The sequence below is a fragment of the Myxine glutinosa genome, chromosome 10 (genome assembly GCF_964187855.1).
Source record: "Myxine glutinosa chromosome 10, kmMyxGlut1.1, whole genome shotgun sequence".
NCBI lineage: Eukaryota > Metazoa > Chordata > Myxini > Myxiniformes > Myxinidae > Myxine > Myxine glutinosa.
The window spans coordinates 84,303,010-84,320,013 of NC_136270.1; the positions used below are offsets into that span (position 1 = coordinate 84,303,010).

Consider the following 17,004-nt stretch of genomic DNA (forward strand, 5'->3'; position numbering starts at 1 on the left):
GCCCGATGAGGTCCGTCGATCACAGAGTGTGAAACCGCAACCCACACCGTGCGAATCGGTTGGCACGCTTGATTAAAATAGGTATGGGATCGCGAGGGGTTCAATACCCGTTCTTCCTGGTCACGTGGTCTCGAAGGTATTCGGATCACGGTCGATAACCCTTCGGCCCGCAACCCGCCGGGCGCGAGCTTCATCGCGGTCGACGGCCCGTGGACCCGGTGTCTGTGGGAAAACGGGGTCTTAACCCCTCCCCTTAGTACGTCGACAGACACGGGATTCGGAACAATATATATATATATGATCTGTGGAAGACAGGGCAAAGGCGGGCTACACAGGGATAAACAAGATGGACACTACAGGGGCTTTCACGAAAGAAAACAGGGAATTTGAAGGAGGTCGTTTGGGGTGAATTAACGGGGGTAGTAAATATTTTATCTCCTCCTCCGAGGTTCCTCCGGGAATGCCAATCGGCAACTGGCTTTGGAAGCCTGCTTGGAAATGTGGCTTGAGCAGGAAAGATAAGGGCAGATAGTGAGACCCAAAAGCTTGAGTGATGTAACTTTTTCAAGAGGATTGTTGAGAAAGTAGATGGGAGGGTTTTCCAGACGACCTTTTCGGTGAGACATAGTGAGAGTGTGAGATGTGTCAGGATTGAAAGACAAGTTACACATGTTTTACCAGCTTATAATTTAATCCAGGTCTGCAGAGAGCGAAGGTGCTGCCTGCGGAATTGAGGGATGATGTGGCAGAATTGAGGGATGAAACAGATGGAGCGGCAGAGGGTGGAGTCGTCAGCGAAAAGATAGAAGATTTTCCAGAGAGTCGGAGAGGTCAATGATGAAGATTACTAAAAGCACAGGCCCAGAACACTGCCTTAAGGAACTCAGGGGGGCCCGAGTCAATAAGTATTCAACACCTTTAGTATGACACTCCAAGTTGAGCTCAGGTACATCCAATTTCCTTTTATCATCCTTGAGATGTCTCTACAACTTGATTGAGTCCACCTGTGGCCAATTCAATTGATTGGACATGATTTAGAAAGAAACACACCTTTCTATATAAGGTCCCACAGTTGACAATGCATATCAGAGCCATAACTCCACCATGAAGTCCAAGGAATTGTCTGAGATAGAAGAACTCTGAGATAGAATTGTGAGGAGGCATACATCTGGGGTTCACAAGTTAGCACAGTCACAGAATTGTAACCTAATGGAACCTCTGACCTTTGCCCTCTTGACTCCATAATTCCATTATCTTTACATCATTACACATACTTGTACCACGTTTGACTTGGTTCCATTCAGCTGTTCTTAAATTATCACGGTAATGAAAACCTTGTCAACACCCAGTGTTCCCCATGGCCAATGTGACCTATCCACAAGTGGAGTTTTTCATATGGCCTGTGTGCCCTGCTAAAATGAACAAAGGGCACATGTGGCTTCTCAACAGAAGGTGAGTCTTCATGGCCCATTGCACAGCAAATGGTCGTTGTGGCCCAATAAACAAGACACTCTTTGGCCCATGTGATCCAACACAAGCAATGACCCTGGTGTTCCAATAAATAATCTAGAAAATCGGCCCATTTGGCCTTGACACATGGCCCATGTGGCCTTCAGGATGGTCTCCTGGCCTTTATGGAGCAACAAAAATGACGCAGCAGGTGAGTGGCAACAGCAGTGGCAGGTGACATGGCTGAGCAGATTTTTTTTTGTATTGAGTCAAGGCTTGTGGAAGAGCCAAAAACACTGAACGGATCTGGACATAACAGGACGAAAGGAAAAGTGGAAAGAGAGGGAGGGGGTGGGGGACACAAACAACGGAGTTGAATGACAACAAGACAGAGGGAGACCTGGGGAAACAATGGATGTGTGGAGGAATGGATGGCAGGAAAAATGCATGGGTTGGACAAGATGGATACAGAAGGAAACTCTCAGGAAGGAAAAACTGGAAATTTTGAAGGAAGCCATGGGATGGGGTGGTGGGGGAGGGGGTCGAAATATCTATCGAGGGTAGAAAAGATAATGGTTTTGTCTTGGGGAAGATCTGCAATGGTGGTGAACAGGTGACTGGAAGACCGAGAGGGAAGAACAAATGAGAATGTGGGAGTTGGTTACACAATGGGAAAAAAGAGGAACGAATGTGGTGAGGTGAGCAGTGATCCTGAATTTAAATAGTTTCACCAGAAGTGGGTTAATGGTGTACCTGTGTGCCCTGCAGAAACCTGGGGTGGGAGGGGGCAAAGTATGGAAAGAAGAGAAGATGTAAGGCCAGAAAGGAGGCGGTAGAAGACAGAGAGACCACCGACCTATCTGCAATGGGAAAGCAATAGACCCATCGACTCAGTTTCAGAGCGGGACATTCTAATGAGGTTGGTGAAGGCCTTGGTTTTCACGGCATCAAGTTAAGCAAGGTATGAGGCAGGGGTGTGGGCAACCTAAAGGGGAGAGTAGTTCTCCATAAAGCTGTGAATGAAGGCCTTGTAGGTGGATAGGAGATTAAATGATTCCATTGAGTGCCATATGTTGGCTACGAAGGTAGATGAAGTCAGTAAGCCATGCATGTAATTAGCTTTGGATGCCACGCAGAGAGTTTGGAGAGCAAGGCGGGATGCCAGACTGATCTCATGTCTGAGATCGAGGGCTTCCATCCATTGCTGGGAGAGTAGAAGCAGCATGTCCAAGGTGGAGTGACCTGGTCTGAATCCAAATTGGTGATCTGAGATGAGGTTGTTGGAGAAAAGGAAGGATTTCATATCAGCTGTGATGATGGATTCCATGACCTTGCTGATAGTTGGAAGTAAGCTGATAGGTCTGTTGTTAATGGGATTCGTTTTTGAACCTTTTTATGTAATGTGTTGATATTAGCTGATTTCCAAGCGGATGGAAGATTTCCATCACCATTGCAGCCCCTGCATGTTTAGTACAATGTAATGATGATGGCAACAGAACTTTAGATGCATTCACAATAGACCTGCAGTTTCATCTGCATTAATGATATTATCTCATACACTTTTTAATTGGAATATAATACATGCACAAACCAAAGTACTTCAACACATCATTTGCACATGACAATTTAACTACAATTTACCACATGATTACCATTCACACAACCATCCATAATGCTCCACCATACCCATACCACCCGCCCCCTCCAAAAAAAAATGTTTTAAAGAAAATGAGATAACATGTTGGGATGGAATTCCAAAAAGCAATCAAACAACGTTGGAAGGAATTATAAGGAATGAAAACGAAGGAATGACACAACAATAAGACAACACAATCCTTTCACGGATTACCATCACTGCATCATTTGGCATTTTCGCATATTATTTTGACAAGGGAGGATTGAACAAGGAATGAACAGACAGGAAATCTAATAATCAGGGACATACTGGCAAGACAGGCTTCTTCCGCTTCCGGTCCCTCGAGCGAGGAGGCTTGCTTCGATCTCTCCACGACATCAAAGTTTGACTATTTTCCCATTCGTGTCTTTGTCAAATTTCCACTGGTTATTTTATTGTGTATGTGTTATTGTGTGTTTCTATTTAGCTTTGGTTTTGTAATTATTGCAAATTTGTGTGTAATGAGTCGGTTTTTGTCCGCACCTCGTGCGCGGCCTGGTCTCTCCAGGCTCCCTCCCCCCCCCCCCCCCCCCCCCCGTCAGTATTTTGTGAATATAACTTCTTTCCTTCATAGTATTTGCTTGTTTCTTTGATTTTCTTTTCTCCCCCCTACCTCTCACGAACATCTTACCCTTTGTCCAACGTTTTAAAAACAAAACAAACAAACAAACAAACAAAAAATTCTTTATTAATTCTTTCTCTCCTCCCGGACACGTGCTTGTTCGCTCTCTTCCTCGTCTCGACTTGTGCCCCGCCCCCTATCTCGTTTTTCTTCCACCTCTGCTCCTTCTTTCTCAAATCTTGAGATGAATGGTTGAATTAAATTGTTGAATAAGTTGAATGAGATGAATGGAAATCTTGAGATGAAATCTTCAATGGTTGTCCCCCCTTGGTCACTTAATCCGCCGTCATGGTCTCCAATTCCACTGCTTCGCCGATGACATCCAGCTTTTCATCTCCACCAAGTCCATCTCCACCGCCACCCACTCTATCCTGACAAACTGCATCACTGAAATAAAATCCTGGCTTCAAATCAACTTCCTCAAACTTAACTATGATAAATCTGAAATAATCATCATTGGCCCAAAAACGCTCACCAAATCCACCCATAACTTTGCCCTCAACATCGACGGTTTCCGAGTATCCACCTCCCCTCACATCCGGAATCTTGGCATCATCTTTGACCAAACCCTCTCCTTCGACAAATACACTAAACAGATCACAAAGACAGCCTTCTTTCACCTGAAAAACATCGCCCGTCTCCGTCCATACCTCTCCTCCACGGCTGCAGAAACCCTCATCCACGCCTTCATCACCTCCCGTCTGGACTACTGCAACAGCCTCCTCTATGGTTCACCCTCAATAATCACCAATAAACTCCAATACATTCAGAACTCCACTGCCCGTCTACTCACCCATTCCCGGACCCGTGACCACATCACCCCCGTCCTTTACAAGCTTCACTGGCTCCCCATCCCCCAGATAATCCAGTACAAAATCCTCCTCTTGACCTACAAAGCCCTCCATAACCTGGCCCCATCCTACCTGACTGACCTCCTCTCCAGACACACTCCCACCCGCAACCTCCGCTCTGCTGGTACCAACCTCCTGACACCCCCCCCCCCCCCCCCCCATCCGGACCAAATTCAGATCCTGGGGGGACAGGGCCTTCTCCATCGCTGCTCCCACCCTCTGGAACTCACTACCTCACAACATCAGAGACTCCTCCTCACTCACCACATTCAAAACATCACTCAAGACCCACCTGTTCAACACTGCATTCAACATTTAACCCACAGCATTTAACCCCTGACTATCTCTTCTCCTTCTCCTTCCTTTTGCTTTGATTATTTACCTCTTGATTTTTGTCTTTTTGCACCTGTTTTTTGTACTCTGTCAAAGCGCCTTTGGGCTTCTTGAAAAGCGCTATATAAAATAAATGTATTATTATTATTTATTATTACTATAAATCCACATCCTCACTTAGAGACTTTTCGCAGATTATTTTTCATGGTTTTGTTTAAATATTATTTAAATATGTTTAAACCGCAGCCGTGATGCAGACGCCGCCCTCCTTCCCCCCCCCCCCCCCTCCCAGAATTTCCATTTTTTAAACGTTTCCCAGTGTGTACCCTGGATTAGAATAGGTACACCGTATCCCTGCGTGTCATAAGAGACGACTAAGAGGGTTGGCGTCAGGAAGGGCATCCGGCCATAAAAACATTGCCTCAAACAGAGAACCATGACAATTACAACTACATATGGGCAGGGTACAGCCCGAAGTGGAGATCGGTTTCTGAGGTTTGGAACATGGAATGTAGGGACAATGACAGGGAGATCAGGAGAAGTGGTGGAAGTATTGGTCAGAAGAAGAGTGGACATATGTTGTGTGCAAGAGACGAGATGGAAGGGAAGTGGTGTGAGAATGGTGAAGGGTAGGAAGGGACAGAAATACAAGTTTGTGTGGCAAGGGTGCCCGGAGGGCGTGAATGGTGATGGTGTCCTGTTTTCTGAGGAGTTTGTAGACAGTGTGGTGAGTGTGACTAGAGTGAGTGATAGGTTGATGATGGTCAAAATGATGATTGGAAAGCTCTTGGTGAACGTCATCTCGGGATATGCTCAGCAGGTTGGTCGGAGCGATGAAGAGGACAGGTTCTGGTGTGCGATAGAGGAGCTGATGGAGAACGTGAAAGATGAGGAAGTTGTTGTGGTAGGAGGAGACCTAAATGGACATGTGGGAAGGAGTATGGATGGTTTTGAGGGAGTTCATGGGGGTTATGGATATGGTGTGAGAAATGGAGAAGGTGAAAGGATTTTGGAGTTTGCTGATGGAGCTGATTTGTTGATTTGTAACACTCAGTTCCAGAAAGAGGATAATAAGCTTGTTACATACACGTCAGGTGGGTCGACGACAACCGTTGACAACCTGATGGTGCGTAGGCGAGATAGGGGGCACCTCCGGGACACAAAGGTGATCCCGGGGGAGGAGGGTGTTTCACAGCACCACTTGGTTGTCTGCGACATAAGGGTGAAAGGTGCGAGGAGAGCTCGGCGGGTGAAGTACCAAGCGAGAATGAAGGTGTGGAGGTTGAAAGAGGTGACAGTAAGGGAGGCATTAAAAGAGAGGCTGAGTAGGGTAGAGGATGATGTGGTTGAGCTTGAAAGTGGTTGGATGTCAATGAAAGCTAGTCTGTTGGGAGCCGTTGGTGAGGTATGTGGATGGACAAAAGGACCACCGAGGCACTCGGAAACATGGTGGTGGGATGATGAAGTTGGAAAGAGGATTGACGAGAAGAGGAAGAAGTTCAAGGAGTGGCAGAAGGCGAAGGGTACGAGAGCGGAAACAGCAGAGGATGAAAGTTATAAGGCAGCAAAGAAGGCTGCAAAGAAAGAGGTAGCTAAGGCGCAGGAGGCATGTAGGAAAATGTTCGGAGAATGCTTGGATTCGGAAGAGGGTCAGAGAGCGGTATTCAGGATTGCAAAGCAGATAGCGAAAGAGAGGTGTGATGTGATGGGGGTGAGTTGCTTGAAGGATGAAGTGGGACAAATCGTTGTGGACCCAGATGGATTAAAGGAAGATGGAAAAGCTATTGAATACAGAGAATGAATGGGATGGCAACATAGAGAGTAACCCAGTTTTAGGACCGGCAGAGAAGATAACTGAGAAGGAAGTTGAGGAAGCGATAAAAGCAATGAAGAGTAGAAAAGCGGGAGGGCCGACGCGAGTTGTGGGAGATATGTTGAAGGCAGCAGGAAGTTGGGGTGTGAAGAGAATGACAGAGATCTGCAATCTGGTGGTGAAAGAAGGCCGCATTTCAGTGGATTGGGAACTGAGTACCCTCGTCCCTCTATACAAGGGGAAAGGTGACCCTCTGGAGTGTGGCTCGTACCGAGCGATAATGTTATTGGAGCATGGAATGAAGGTATTGGAAAGGGTGTTGGAGAGGAGGATAAGGAAGAAAGTGAAGATCGAAGAAATGCAGTTTGGATTTATGCCAGGAAGAGGCACGACAAATGCACTTTTCATTGTGAGGCAGTTGCAGGAGAAGTACATGGAGAAGAGGAAGAAGTTGTTTCTTGGGTTCGTTGATCTGGAGAAAGCATTCGATAGGGTTCCACGCAAAGTATTGACATGGGCATTGAGGAAGTTAGGAGTGGAGGAATGGTTGATCAGAGTAGTGATGGCAATGTACAAAAGAGCGCGCACAGCTGTAAGGACGAAGGACGGGAACAGTGGTGAGTTTGAGGTGAAGGTGGGAGTGCATCAGGGGGCGGGAATTAGTCCACTACTATTTGTAGCTGTGATGGAGGTGCTGGCTCAGAACGTAAAGGAGGGTTTACTGTGGGAGTTGTTGTATGCAGATGATCTGGTGTTGATTGCGGAAAGTATGGATGGACTGAAGGAAAAGATGAACAAGTGGAAGGAATGTATGGAGACAAAAGGTCTGAAGGTGAATATCGGAAAGACGAAGGTGATGGCAAGTGGTAAAGCATGTGGTGAGGTGGAAAGAACTGGGAAGTGGCCCTGTGCTGTGTGTAGGAATGGTGTCGGAGTGAACTCCATCCAATGTACAATGTGCGCTGAGTGCGTTCATCAAAAATGTTGTGGTCTGAGAGGGTCATTAACCAGTGTGGCAGCTACATTCATATGTAAGGTGTGCACAGAGGGAGCTGCAGATGGAGGAAATGTTGAGTTGGATCTTGGAGACGGCGTGAAGCTGGAAGGTGTGAAAACATTTTGCTACCTCGGAGACATGCTGAATGGAGAAGGTGGATCAGACTCGGCAACGGTTGCTCGAGTGAGATGTGCATGGAAGAAGTTTCGGGAATTGAGTGGCGTGCTGATGATGAGGGGAGTGTCGTTGAAGCTGAAGGGAAAGGTGTATGCTGCATGTGTGAGAAGTGTTATGATTTATGGGAGCGAGACATGGGTAATGAACGTAGACCAGCAACGAAGGTTGGAAAGGGTGGAAATGCGAATGGTTCGATGGATGTGCGGAGTATTGTTGAGAGAGAGGAAGACAAATGATGAATTGCGAAAGATGATGGGAATAGAGCCTGTGATTGATGTTGTGAAGAGGAACAGGTTGAGATGGTTTGGTCATGTGTTGAGGAAGGATGAAAGTGACTGGTTGAGAAGAGTGATGGAAATGAATGTAGAAGGAAGTAGAGGACGGGGAAGACCGAGAAAGACTTGGCTAAAGATGGTGGAAGAAGAAATGCGGGCAAGGGGGTTAACAAGGAGAGATGCAGTAAATCGGGCAAAATGGAGAAGATTGTCATGGGGACCGCAAGGCTAACCCCCGCTCTCGCAGGGAAAATGGCCTTTAAAATGCATGTTGTTGTTGTTGTTGTTGTATACTGGCAAGACAAGACAATGGAGGGCATAAGCAGACAAAGGTAATATGAGCAGACAGAAAAGGCTGAGAAACGGTATTAAATGTGCAAAAGCACAGGTGAGCTGCAGAGGAAAGCCAAAATAGAGTACTGGAATAGAATAGTGCCCTTTTGTCGATAAAGCCAACTATTCAAATTTGAAATGCAATTTACCATATTGAATAGACTCCTAAATCACAAAACTTCTTTCCATTGAAGTTTCCATTGAAGCAGCACTCGTACTGCCCAATTGCTCTGCTACTGAATTTCACGATAAAATTACCATTGTCCCCATCTCCTTCGGAAAGGTTTCTACTCATATGTCAGATACCTCGATCAACAATTCAAAATTTTAGCTTAACCAACCTGTGCGAGTAGTCGATGCACCAGCTGGTGGCTTGACGAGCATATCCTCCCAACGCAGGCAGGCCCACAGCAGTCGAAGCATTAAAGAAGCAGCAGAAAGTGACCGGACTGTTTGCAAGCGATACCTGAAAGCCACACACCATATACTTCTCAAATACTCGCAGAGCTATTTCAGGAAAGGGAAAAAATTGGGGGAGAGAAAATACCACATAAAACAGATGCAAGTAGCAATGCTGCAATTTTAAACAATACGTGCTCAATGCTTCCTCTGAAGAGGAAGAAAATGAGGTGCTATGGAGTATGCTCCTGTGCTGTCCTGCGCTAGGTGATTAATAATTTCAGTATTTCACTCCAAGTTGAAATCTCCCCAAAGCAGTCAATACAGCAATATATTGTTGTGGTTTCGGAAATAAAGACAACCCCCCTTTAGTTAGTTGCACCACAACATGTAGCCTCGCTTTAGTTCAGTTATTTCTTATTAAATGTTAAGTATAGTCTCCTTCCCAGTGTTAGTATGCGTTGAGACAGGTAAGTAAGGGTAGGCCTCACTGGGCCTGGAATACCATGTGCTGGGCCTGGGACAAGTCTAGGAGGCCCGAGGGAGGAGCTAAAGGGGAGTGGCCAACGGCAGCCAATGGGAGCTAAAGGGGAGTGGCCAACAACGGCAGCCAATTGGAGCTAAAGGGGAGTGGCCAGCAACAGCGGCCAGGAGAGGTCCTTGGAACATTCTAGTGGGACTCCGGGGGGGGGGGGGGGGAGGGGGGGCTATAAAACCCGGCCCCGGACCCCCGAACTCTCTCTCTGTCCCGGGATTCTGAAGCTTTCAGCACTCTCTGCCCAAGCTCTGCCCCCGAACTCTCGAAACGAGAAGCTCTCTCTCTGTGGCAAAGCTCCCAGCGCACTTTCTGCCCAAGCTCTCTGCCCCCGAACTCTCGAAGCGAGAAGCTCTCTCTCCGTGGCCAAGCTCCCAGCACGCCCTCTGCCCAAGCTCTCTGCCGCCCCCCCCCCCCCCCCCGAACTCAAGAAGCTCTCAGCGCTCTGCCCAGATCTCTGCGTTCTGCCCCTGCTCTCTGCTGCCATGTTATAAATGCTCTCAAAGGACGATCTCTCCCGTGGCCCTATACTCCAACGATCTCCCTGTCTGGGCTCCCTGCACGTGCGCATTTGCCTCACCGACTTCGGAACACGCTGTGGAGAGTCCCGTGGGTGCACGACTGGAGGCCGACGTCCTTGCCGTGAACATCCTCGAGGGACACGCCCAACGAGCCGTCCGGGGCGAGCAGCACCAAGCGGCCGCGCTTTGAGCGCGTCCTCTTCTTCCTTCCTTTCCCCGCGTGAGTGAGAGGGCCCTTGTCCGGGAATTAAGTTAAGAACGGTTAAGTTTCTATCCTGTGTCTCTTCTCTTTGGCCATTGTACAAATTGTGAATAAACCTGTGTTTTGCTTCCAACTTGGCCGTATACGTCTTTTCATCATTGGCCTCGCATTGCACGAGATAAAACCGCTTGAGTTCATAATAATTAACGGCACGAGTCACGTGACACGCAAACCGCTCGGGCGTATGAACCCAGCGTGACTCGTATGAGGTTCAGCCCCCGTCCTGGCAGCGGCACGTGTATCGAAGGTACTCGGGTATTTGACCGGAAACCCTTCCGCGCGCTCGCTGCGGGGTTGACGGCTGGAATTGCTCAGCAATCCGCCCCCAGGAGTGTAAAGTGGGTAGCGGCCTCGTGGACTCGAAGCTCGAGGGGGAGAAGGGCTTAATCCACCCTCAATACGCCGACGGGCTCGAGATCCGCAACAATATTAATGTGAAGTAGGATATTATTAGCCCACGTGGGAATTATTCCCAAACGGGGGTTTATGGATGGGGTCTCGTCCGTCTGTCCGTGCATCCACAACCAAACCTCAGAGATGTATGGACCAATTTTGTTCATAATTGGCACAAAGACAATAAATGACGGTATACATATGCACATCATTTTGTTTCGCGATGCAATCAAAGATGGCTGACTGGCGGCCATTATAGTTGTAAAAACCCGATGTTGAACACGTCCTTAACCATTTCTTAAACAAGCATTTACCGATGTTGCTCAAACTTGGCACACAGAAAATGAATGATGGGATACACATGGGTGGCATTTTGCTTTACGAGATCAGATCCAAGATGGATGAATGGTGGCCATTTTGTTATTTAAATGTGTCACTGTCCCCAACCATTTCTCGACATACATGGACCGATTTTGTTCAAACTTGGCATCACAGATATCAAACTTGGTGATCTCAGATATCTCGTTGTTTTACTGCTATCGGTGTTCCACATTGGCACAAGACAAGTAATGATTGAGCCGATACAAAAAAAGTGCATGGTCTGTCAAACAATGGGTTTGTCTAAAAGACGTTAACAGAAAGAAGTAAAATCCTGACAAATCCTTAATCCTGACAAATTGCACACTCTTACAATGTCTCTCCGAAAGGACCGACTGGAAAACCCTCCCATCTACTTTCTCCACAATCCTCTCCAAGAAGTTCTGTCGCTCAAGCTTTTGGGTCTCACTATCTGCCATGATCTTTCTTGGGAAAACCACATTTCCAAGCTGGCCTCCAAAGCCAGTCGCCGACTGGGCATCCTCCGTTGTGCGAAGTCCTTCCTTGGCACACCTGAACTCCTCACCACATACAAGGCTTTCATCTGCAGCTCAATGGAATACTGTTCCCCCATCTGGGCTGGTGCTCCTGCCTCACACCTAGCTCGGCTTCACGCTGTTCAAACCAAAGCTTTCAGAATCATTGGAATCTCCTGCGATGAAGTTAACTCCGAGGGCATTTCACTCACTCACCGCAGGCAGGTTGGTGGTCTTTCTGTCTTCTACCGACTCCTCTCCAGCCTTGCGCCCCCAGCTCTCTCTGTGCTCTGTCCCCCCCAATATTCCTTCAGGTCGCACAAGATCTGCGTGCAACCCTCTCATGGTTAAACTGCCAAAATCTAGGCTCTCTGCTCACCTTCACTCTTTCATTCCCCTTTTCTCCACCTCTGGAACAAACTCCCCCACTCCCTTCAATCCCACTCCTCCCTCCAGGTCTTTAAAACAGCTGTTCACCACCATCTCTTATCTTCCCCCATCCAAAACCTTGATCTTTTCTACCCCCGATAATTCACCCCAGATACATTTTTTTTTTTTTTTTTTTTGAAATTCCAACTTCTTTCCTGGAAGTCCTTGCAGTGTTCATATGTTTTATACCTCTCCCACCTCCCCCAAAGCCCTCCCCCTCGCACATTTCTCCCATTGTCCCTGCTCTTAAATGTGTTTGTGTCCTTCCCCCTCTCTCCCCATCTTGTCTGCCGCTCCCCTTATTTTTTGTGTTTTGTGTGTCGGTTTGACTTTTTGTGTGATTAATGTTAGCTCTTTCACGAGCCTCGATCTTGTATACAAAAAAAAAAAAAAAAAAAATCTTTTGAGCAATAGAATATGAAGCATTGTGCTTTGAGCAAAATTACATTATTTCTAACTAGCAGGAGTACCCGTCCTATGTTACCCCCCAGACTTTTCCCATGCAAAGAATGTACCGGGGGTATGGAAGTGGGAGGGGAGGGGGAGATGAGGGGAAAGATATACTACATATACATCCTTGTGGGGGGGGAGGGGAGAGGGGTGGGTGGCTTTGACAGGCCCCTCTGTTTTGGGGGAGGGGAGGAAGGGAAGGAGGAAAACTTTTCCCATGCAAAGAGTGCTTCATCACCTCAGCGTTGCACAGGTAAAAAAAGGAAATTGTAATACCTTCTGCTACCATCATCATGTGGCGCTACACGGTACACATTTAGATGAAGAATTTACGCCCCTCTCCTGGCCTGTGTGGGGAATGAGGCCGCGGCCACATAGCCTATGTTACCCCCAGACAAGGTTGTATTTGTATTTGTACCCCAAGTAAAGTATATAAGTGTTTGTAGCTGGAGTACCCGGCATTGCTCAAGTGAAAAAGAAACATTAACATATTTTAAATAAGGGCAAATATAATGGAAAGGCAATTACATCCAAATCAAAATCCATCACAAATGTCAAAATCATCATGTTACCTTTTTGTTGAATATATGCTGGTGATTGTGCCGTTCATCACGTTTCTGAGTTAAGTATGATGACGTTCAGGAAGAAGAAGAAGCCTTACCACCAACTTCGACCGCTTCCGGTATTGTTTTGTTATTTGTGTTCAAATGTCTGGTGATTGTTTTGTATTTATTTATGCGAATGTGTACTTGTATATAACCACCTTTAGAGGCCATTTTTCCCCGCTAAGCGGGGGTCGGCCTTTTTCGGGCACCGTGGTTGTTGTTGTTTTTGTTGGTCCCCTTTTTGAAGCAATGTTTTACGGCCGGATGCCCTTCTTGCCGCCACCCCTTTTTGTCGCCTTTTACGACAAACAGGGAATTACCAGTGAACTGGCACTCAAATTTGCCGACCTCGGAAGGATGACAGGCTGAGTCAACCCCCCTGGCGTTAATTCAGTGATCGACCGGGATTCGTACCCAGGATCCTAGGATCCTAAGCTGGCACCCTAGCCGCTAGCCCAACATCAGGCGTTATATACACTTGTATATAACGGTCATTAACCAAAAAGGCTAAGGCACTATACAGTGCGTATAAAAAAAAAAGGTAATCCGAATTCAAGGGGTTAATATGCAAAGGTTATTTATTTTGACAATTTACATGTGGTTTACTAATTAAGAGGAGATCCTCAGCTTTCCATTGATAGCTCCCATGCATCATTGCTGTCACACATGACCGAGTACATGTTCATTGAAAATGACAAGTTCAAATCGCATTTTTACAAATTTGGCTAATCGATGCAAGTCAGGATAATTGGTGCAAAATGAACGTCAGATGTGAACTTTTCTCAGGAATGATTGGCCTTTCTGCACCCACACCTTCAACATGTCCACCTCCCCTTTCAACACAAAGCTCACAGCGGCAGAGCATGCCCTGAACTGCTCGTCTCACCATAGCCGGGGCATTGCGCAAAGCATCCACTTCATGTCGAATACGGCCCTGCAATTCGTCAAGATCACGGGGAGGAGTTACGAACACCTTGTTCTTTAAACGTCCCCAAAGGAAATAATCACATGGTGTGAGGTCAGGTGATCTTGGCGGCCATTCCACTGCATGGTTGAGGGCGATGACTCGGTCTCCAAAGAGTTCCCTCAGTCGATCTCGGACAGCGATAAGACGATGTGCTGGGGCGCCGTCTTGGGTCCACCAGAGATATCTGAAGACACCACGAACCTGTCGCTCAAAGTTCTCCTCCAGCTGTGGTAAAACTTCATCATTGATCATCTGCAGATACCTGTTACCATTGACATTCTTTTGAAAGAAAAATGGTCCGATCACCTGACCACTTCCACAAAGTCCCAACCAAACAGTCCACTTTTGTCGATTCATGTTGGTGTCAAAATTAAATTCCGGGGGTTGTCCTGTCGGTGCATATTCAAGAACATTATGGGTATTGACCTTGCCCGTCCATGGCGAAAGCAGCTTCGTCGCCGACAACGAGATACCGCAGGAAATTGACATTTCTGCTTGACAATTGACAATTGAAATCTGCTTCGCAACGTGCTATCAACCATCTGGCAAGCACCAGCCTCCTGGCAAAATCCCCTGGCGTAAGTTGATCCCGGATGTGAATCTGATCTGGATGTTGGTGGAGGTCCAGTCTTGTGATTCGGTTAAATGGTGCCTAAAGGCAATCCCGTCCCATTTCGTCTTGCGCCGGTGTCCCTCGGATGCTCCAAAACTTGCTGCCTTACTGCTGCAATGTTCATTTCCGATCGCCCAGTGCGCCTCCAACCAGAATTCCCCTTGTTGTGGTTGAGGCTAGTGCCATGCTCTTGGTATTTTCTAACATTCGCCCAGATGGTTTTGGCTGCTGGAGGCTCCCGTTCTGCGAAACGTTCCCTGAACGCATCACGAGTTCGCTGCAAACTTCCAGTTTGGTGAAAGGTTGTAACCACGAAGTTCCGCTGTTCAGTCGTAAGTTGAACCATCTTTTCAATGACCCAGACTGTCACTAAACTCATACACTGTAGGCCCATCTTAAATACCCATCTTAAACAAAGGATGACGCAACCGACGATTACCAGACCAGCTTAGCAATTTTACATAATCAACTTGGCAGTCGACAAGTAATGCGTCCATTTAAAACTGCCTTGCACCGATTAGCCAAACTTGTAAAAATGCGATTTGAACTTGTCATTTTCAATGAACATGTACTCGGTCATGTGTGACAGCAATGATGCATGAAAGGCATCAATGGAAAGCCGAGATCTCCTCATAATTGGTAAACCACATGTAAATTGTCAAACTAAATAACCTTTGCATATTAACCCCTTGAATTCGGATTACCTTTTTTTTGATACGCACTGTAGAGGAATGGCGCTATAGCTTAAATTTTTTTTGTTGCCTAAAAAACTCCCAATCAGTCACTGATGAACCTCTGAAAGTTTGACGAAGATGCATTCAGCTATCTCTGAGAAAAATGGTGACACAGACAGACAGACAGAAACACACACAGACCAACCAACAGCTCTCTTATATAGTAGATCTCAGGCACATTTAAATATTATGTTATACTCGCATGTACTCTGTGTTACAAGGATATTGTGATACCAAGGATTATACAAGGAACCTGGACACAAGAGACAATTTAGCCTTATGCCGATACTCCATCAACACCACATTAACCCTTTGATTACGGGATTTTTTTTTGATAAAGATACCCCCGGGACGGGATTAATTTGGCATTTTGGTACAGGAATGCAACTACGTACTGACGGTTTATTTATAGGTATAGTCGATGACGTGTAGTAACGTCATCCGTACACAAAACTTTTTCACGGGTTGCGGCACTGGACGTCATCCGTACTCATAGGGATAATTCAATATTCAATTATCTGGGATAATTCAATCAATATATCTACTTTATTTAATGTGGTGAAGGGAAAGGTATGGTTGAGGTTGAGGGGTTTTGGCTGCAGAATAACTTAACGAGAGCATCTGCAATCGCTAAATTTGGCACACTCCTTCATATTGTGAATGTCTTGGACGAGTTTAACTTTGACCTCACAAGGAAAAATATAAAACGGAAAATTAGTACAGGACTTGGTGTTGGCTTAATGGTTAAGGCACGGAAGCCTCTCCTCAGTGAAAGACACCTGAAAGCCCGCTTGGAGTTTGCAAAAAAGCATCTAAAGGACTCCCAGACTGTGAGAAACAAGATTCTGTGGTCTGATGAAACCAAGATTGAACTGTATGGCTTCCGTCTGGCCACTCTGCCATAAAGCCCAGATCGGTAGAGTGTTGCAGTGATGGTTGTCCTTCTGGAAGTTTCTCCCATCTCCACACAGGATCTCTGGAGCTCAGCCAGAGTCACCATCGGGTTCTTGGTCACCTCTCTTACCAAGGCCTTTCTCCCCCAATTGCTCAGTTTGGCCGGGCAGCCAGCTCAAGGAAGAGTCCTGGTTGTTCCAAACTTCTATTTAGGAATTATGGAGGCCACTGTGCTCTTGGGAACCTTCAATGCAGCAGAGATTTTCTTTGTAGGCTTCCCCAGATCTGTGCCTCGACACAATCCTGTCTCTGAGCTCTGCAGGCAGTTCCTTCGACCTCATGGCTTGGTTTTTGCTCTGATATGCATTGTTAGCTGTGAGACCTTATAAAGACAGGTGTGTGCCTTTCCAATCATGTCCAATCAACTGAATTTACCACAGGTGGACTCCAATAAAGGTGTCCAAATCTCAAAGTTGATGAAGAGAAATGGGAGGCACCTGAGCTAAATTTCAAGTGTCATAGCAAAAGGGTCTGAATACTTATGTCAATGTGATATTTCAGTTTTTTCTTTTTAATAAATTTGCAAAACTTTCTAAAATCCTGTTTTCTCTTTGTCATTATAGGGTATTGAGTGTAGATTGATGAGGGGAAAAAAAGAATTTAAACGATTTCAGCATAATGCTGCAACATAACAAAATGTGAAAAAAGTGAAGGGGTCTGAATACTTTCTGAATGCACTGTATGTCATCTGCAAATTTTGAAAGCAGACTCTTTATCCCACTATCCAAAACATGAACGGAAACAATAATTAAAACGATGGTCC

The 17,004-nt window shown here is 46.4% G+C and overlaps 1 protein-coding gene across 4 annotated transcripts in view; it reads right to left on the reverse strand.

The window, feature by feature from the left end:
• The window catches only part of LOC137415117 (nucleosome-remodeling factor subunit BPTF), a 239,283-nt gene that overhangs the window by 76,779 nt on the left and 145,500 nt on the right, over nt 1-17,004 (reverse strand). For all 4 annotated transcript variants that reach the window (XM_078785831.1, XM_078785829.1, XM_078785830.1 and 1 more), the window contains one exon: nt 8,867-8,991. In XM_078785831.1, coding sequence (XP_078641957.1) covers nt 8,867-8,991 — 125 coding nt within the window. The remainder of the gene's footprint in view (nt 1-8,866; nt 8,992-17,004) is intronic.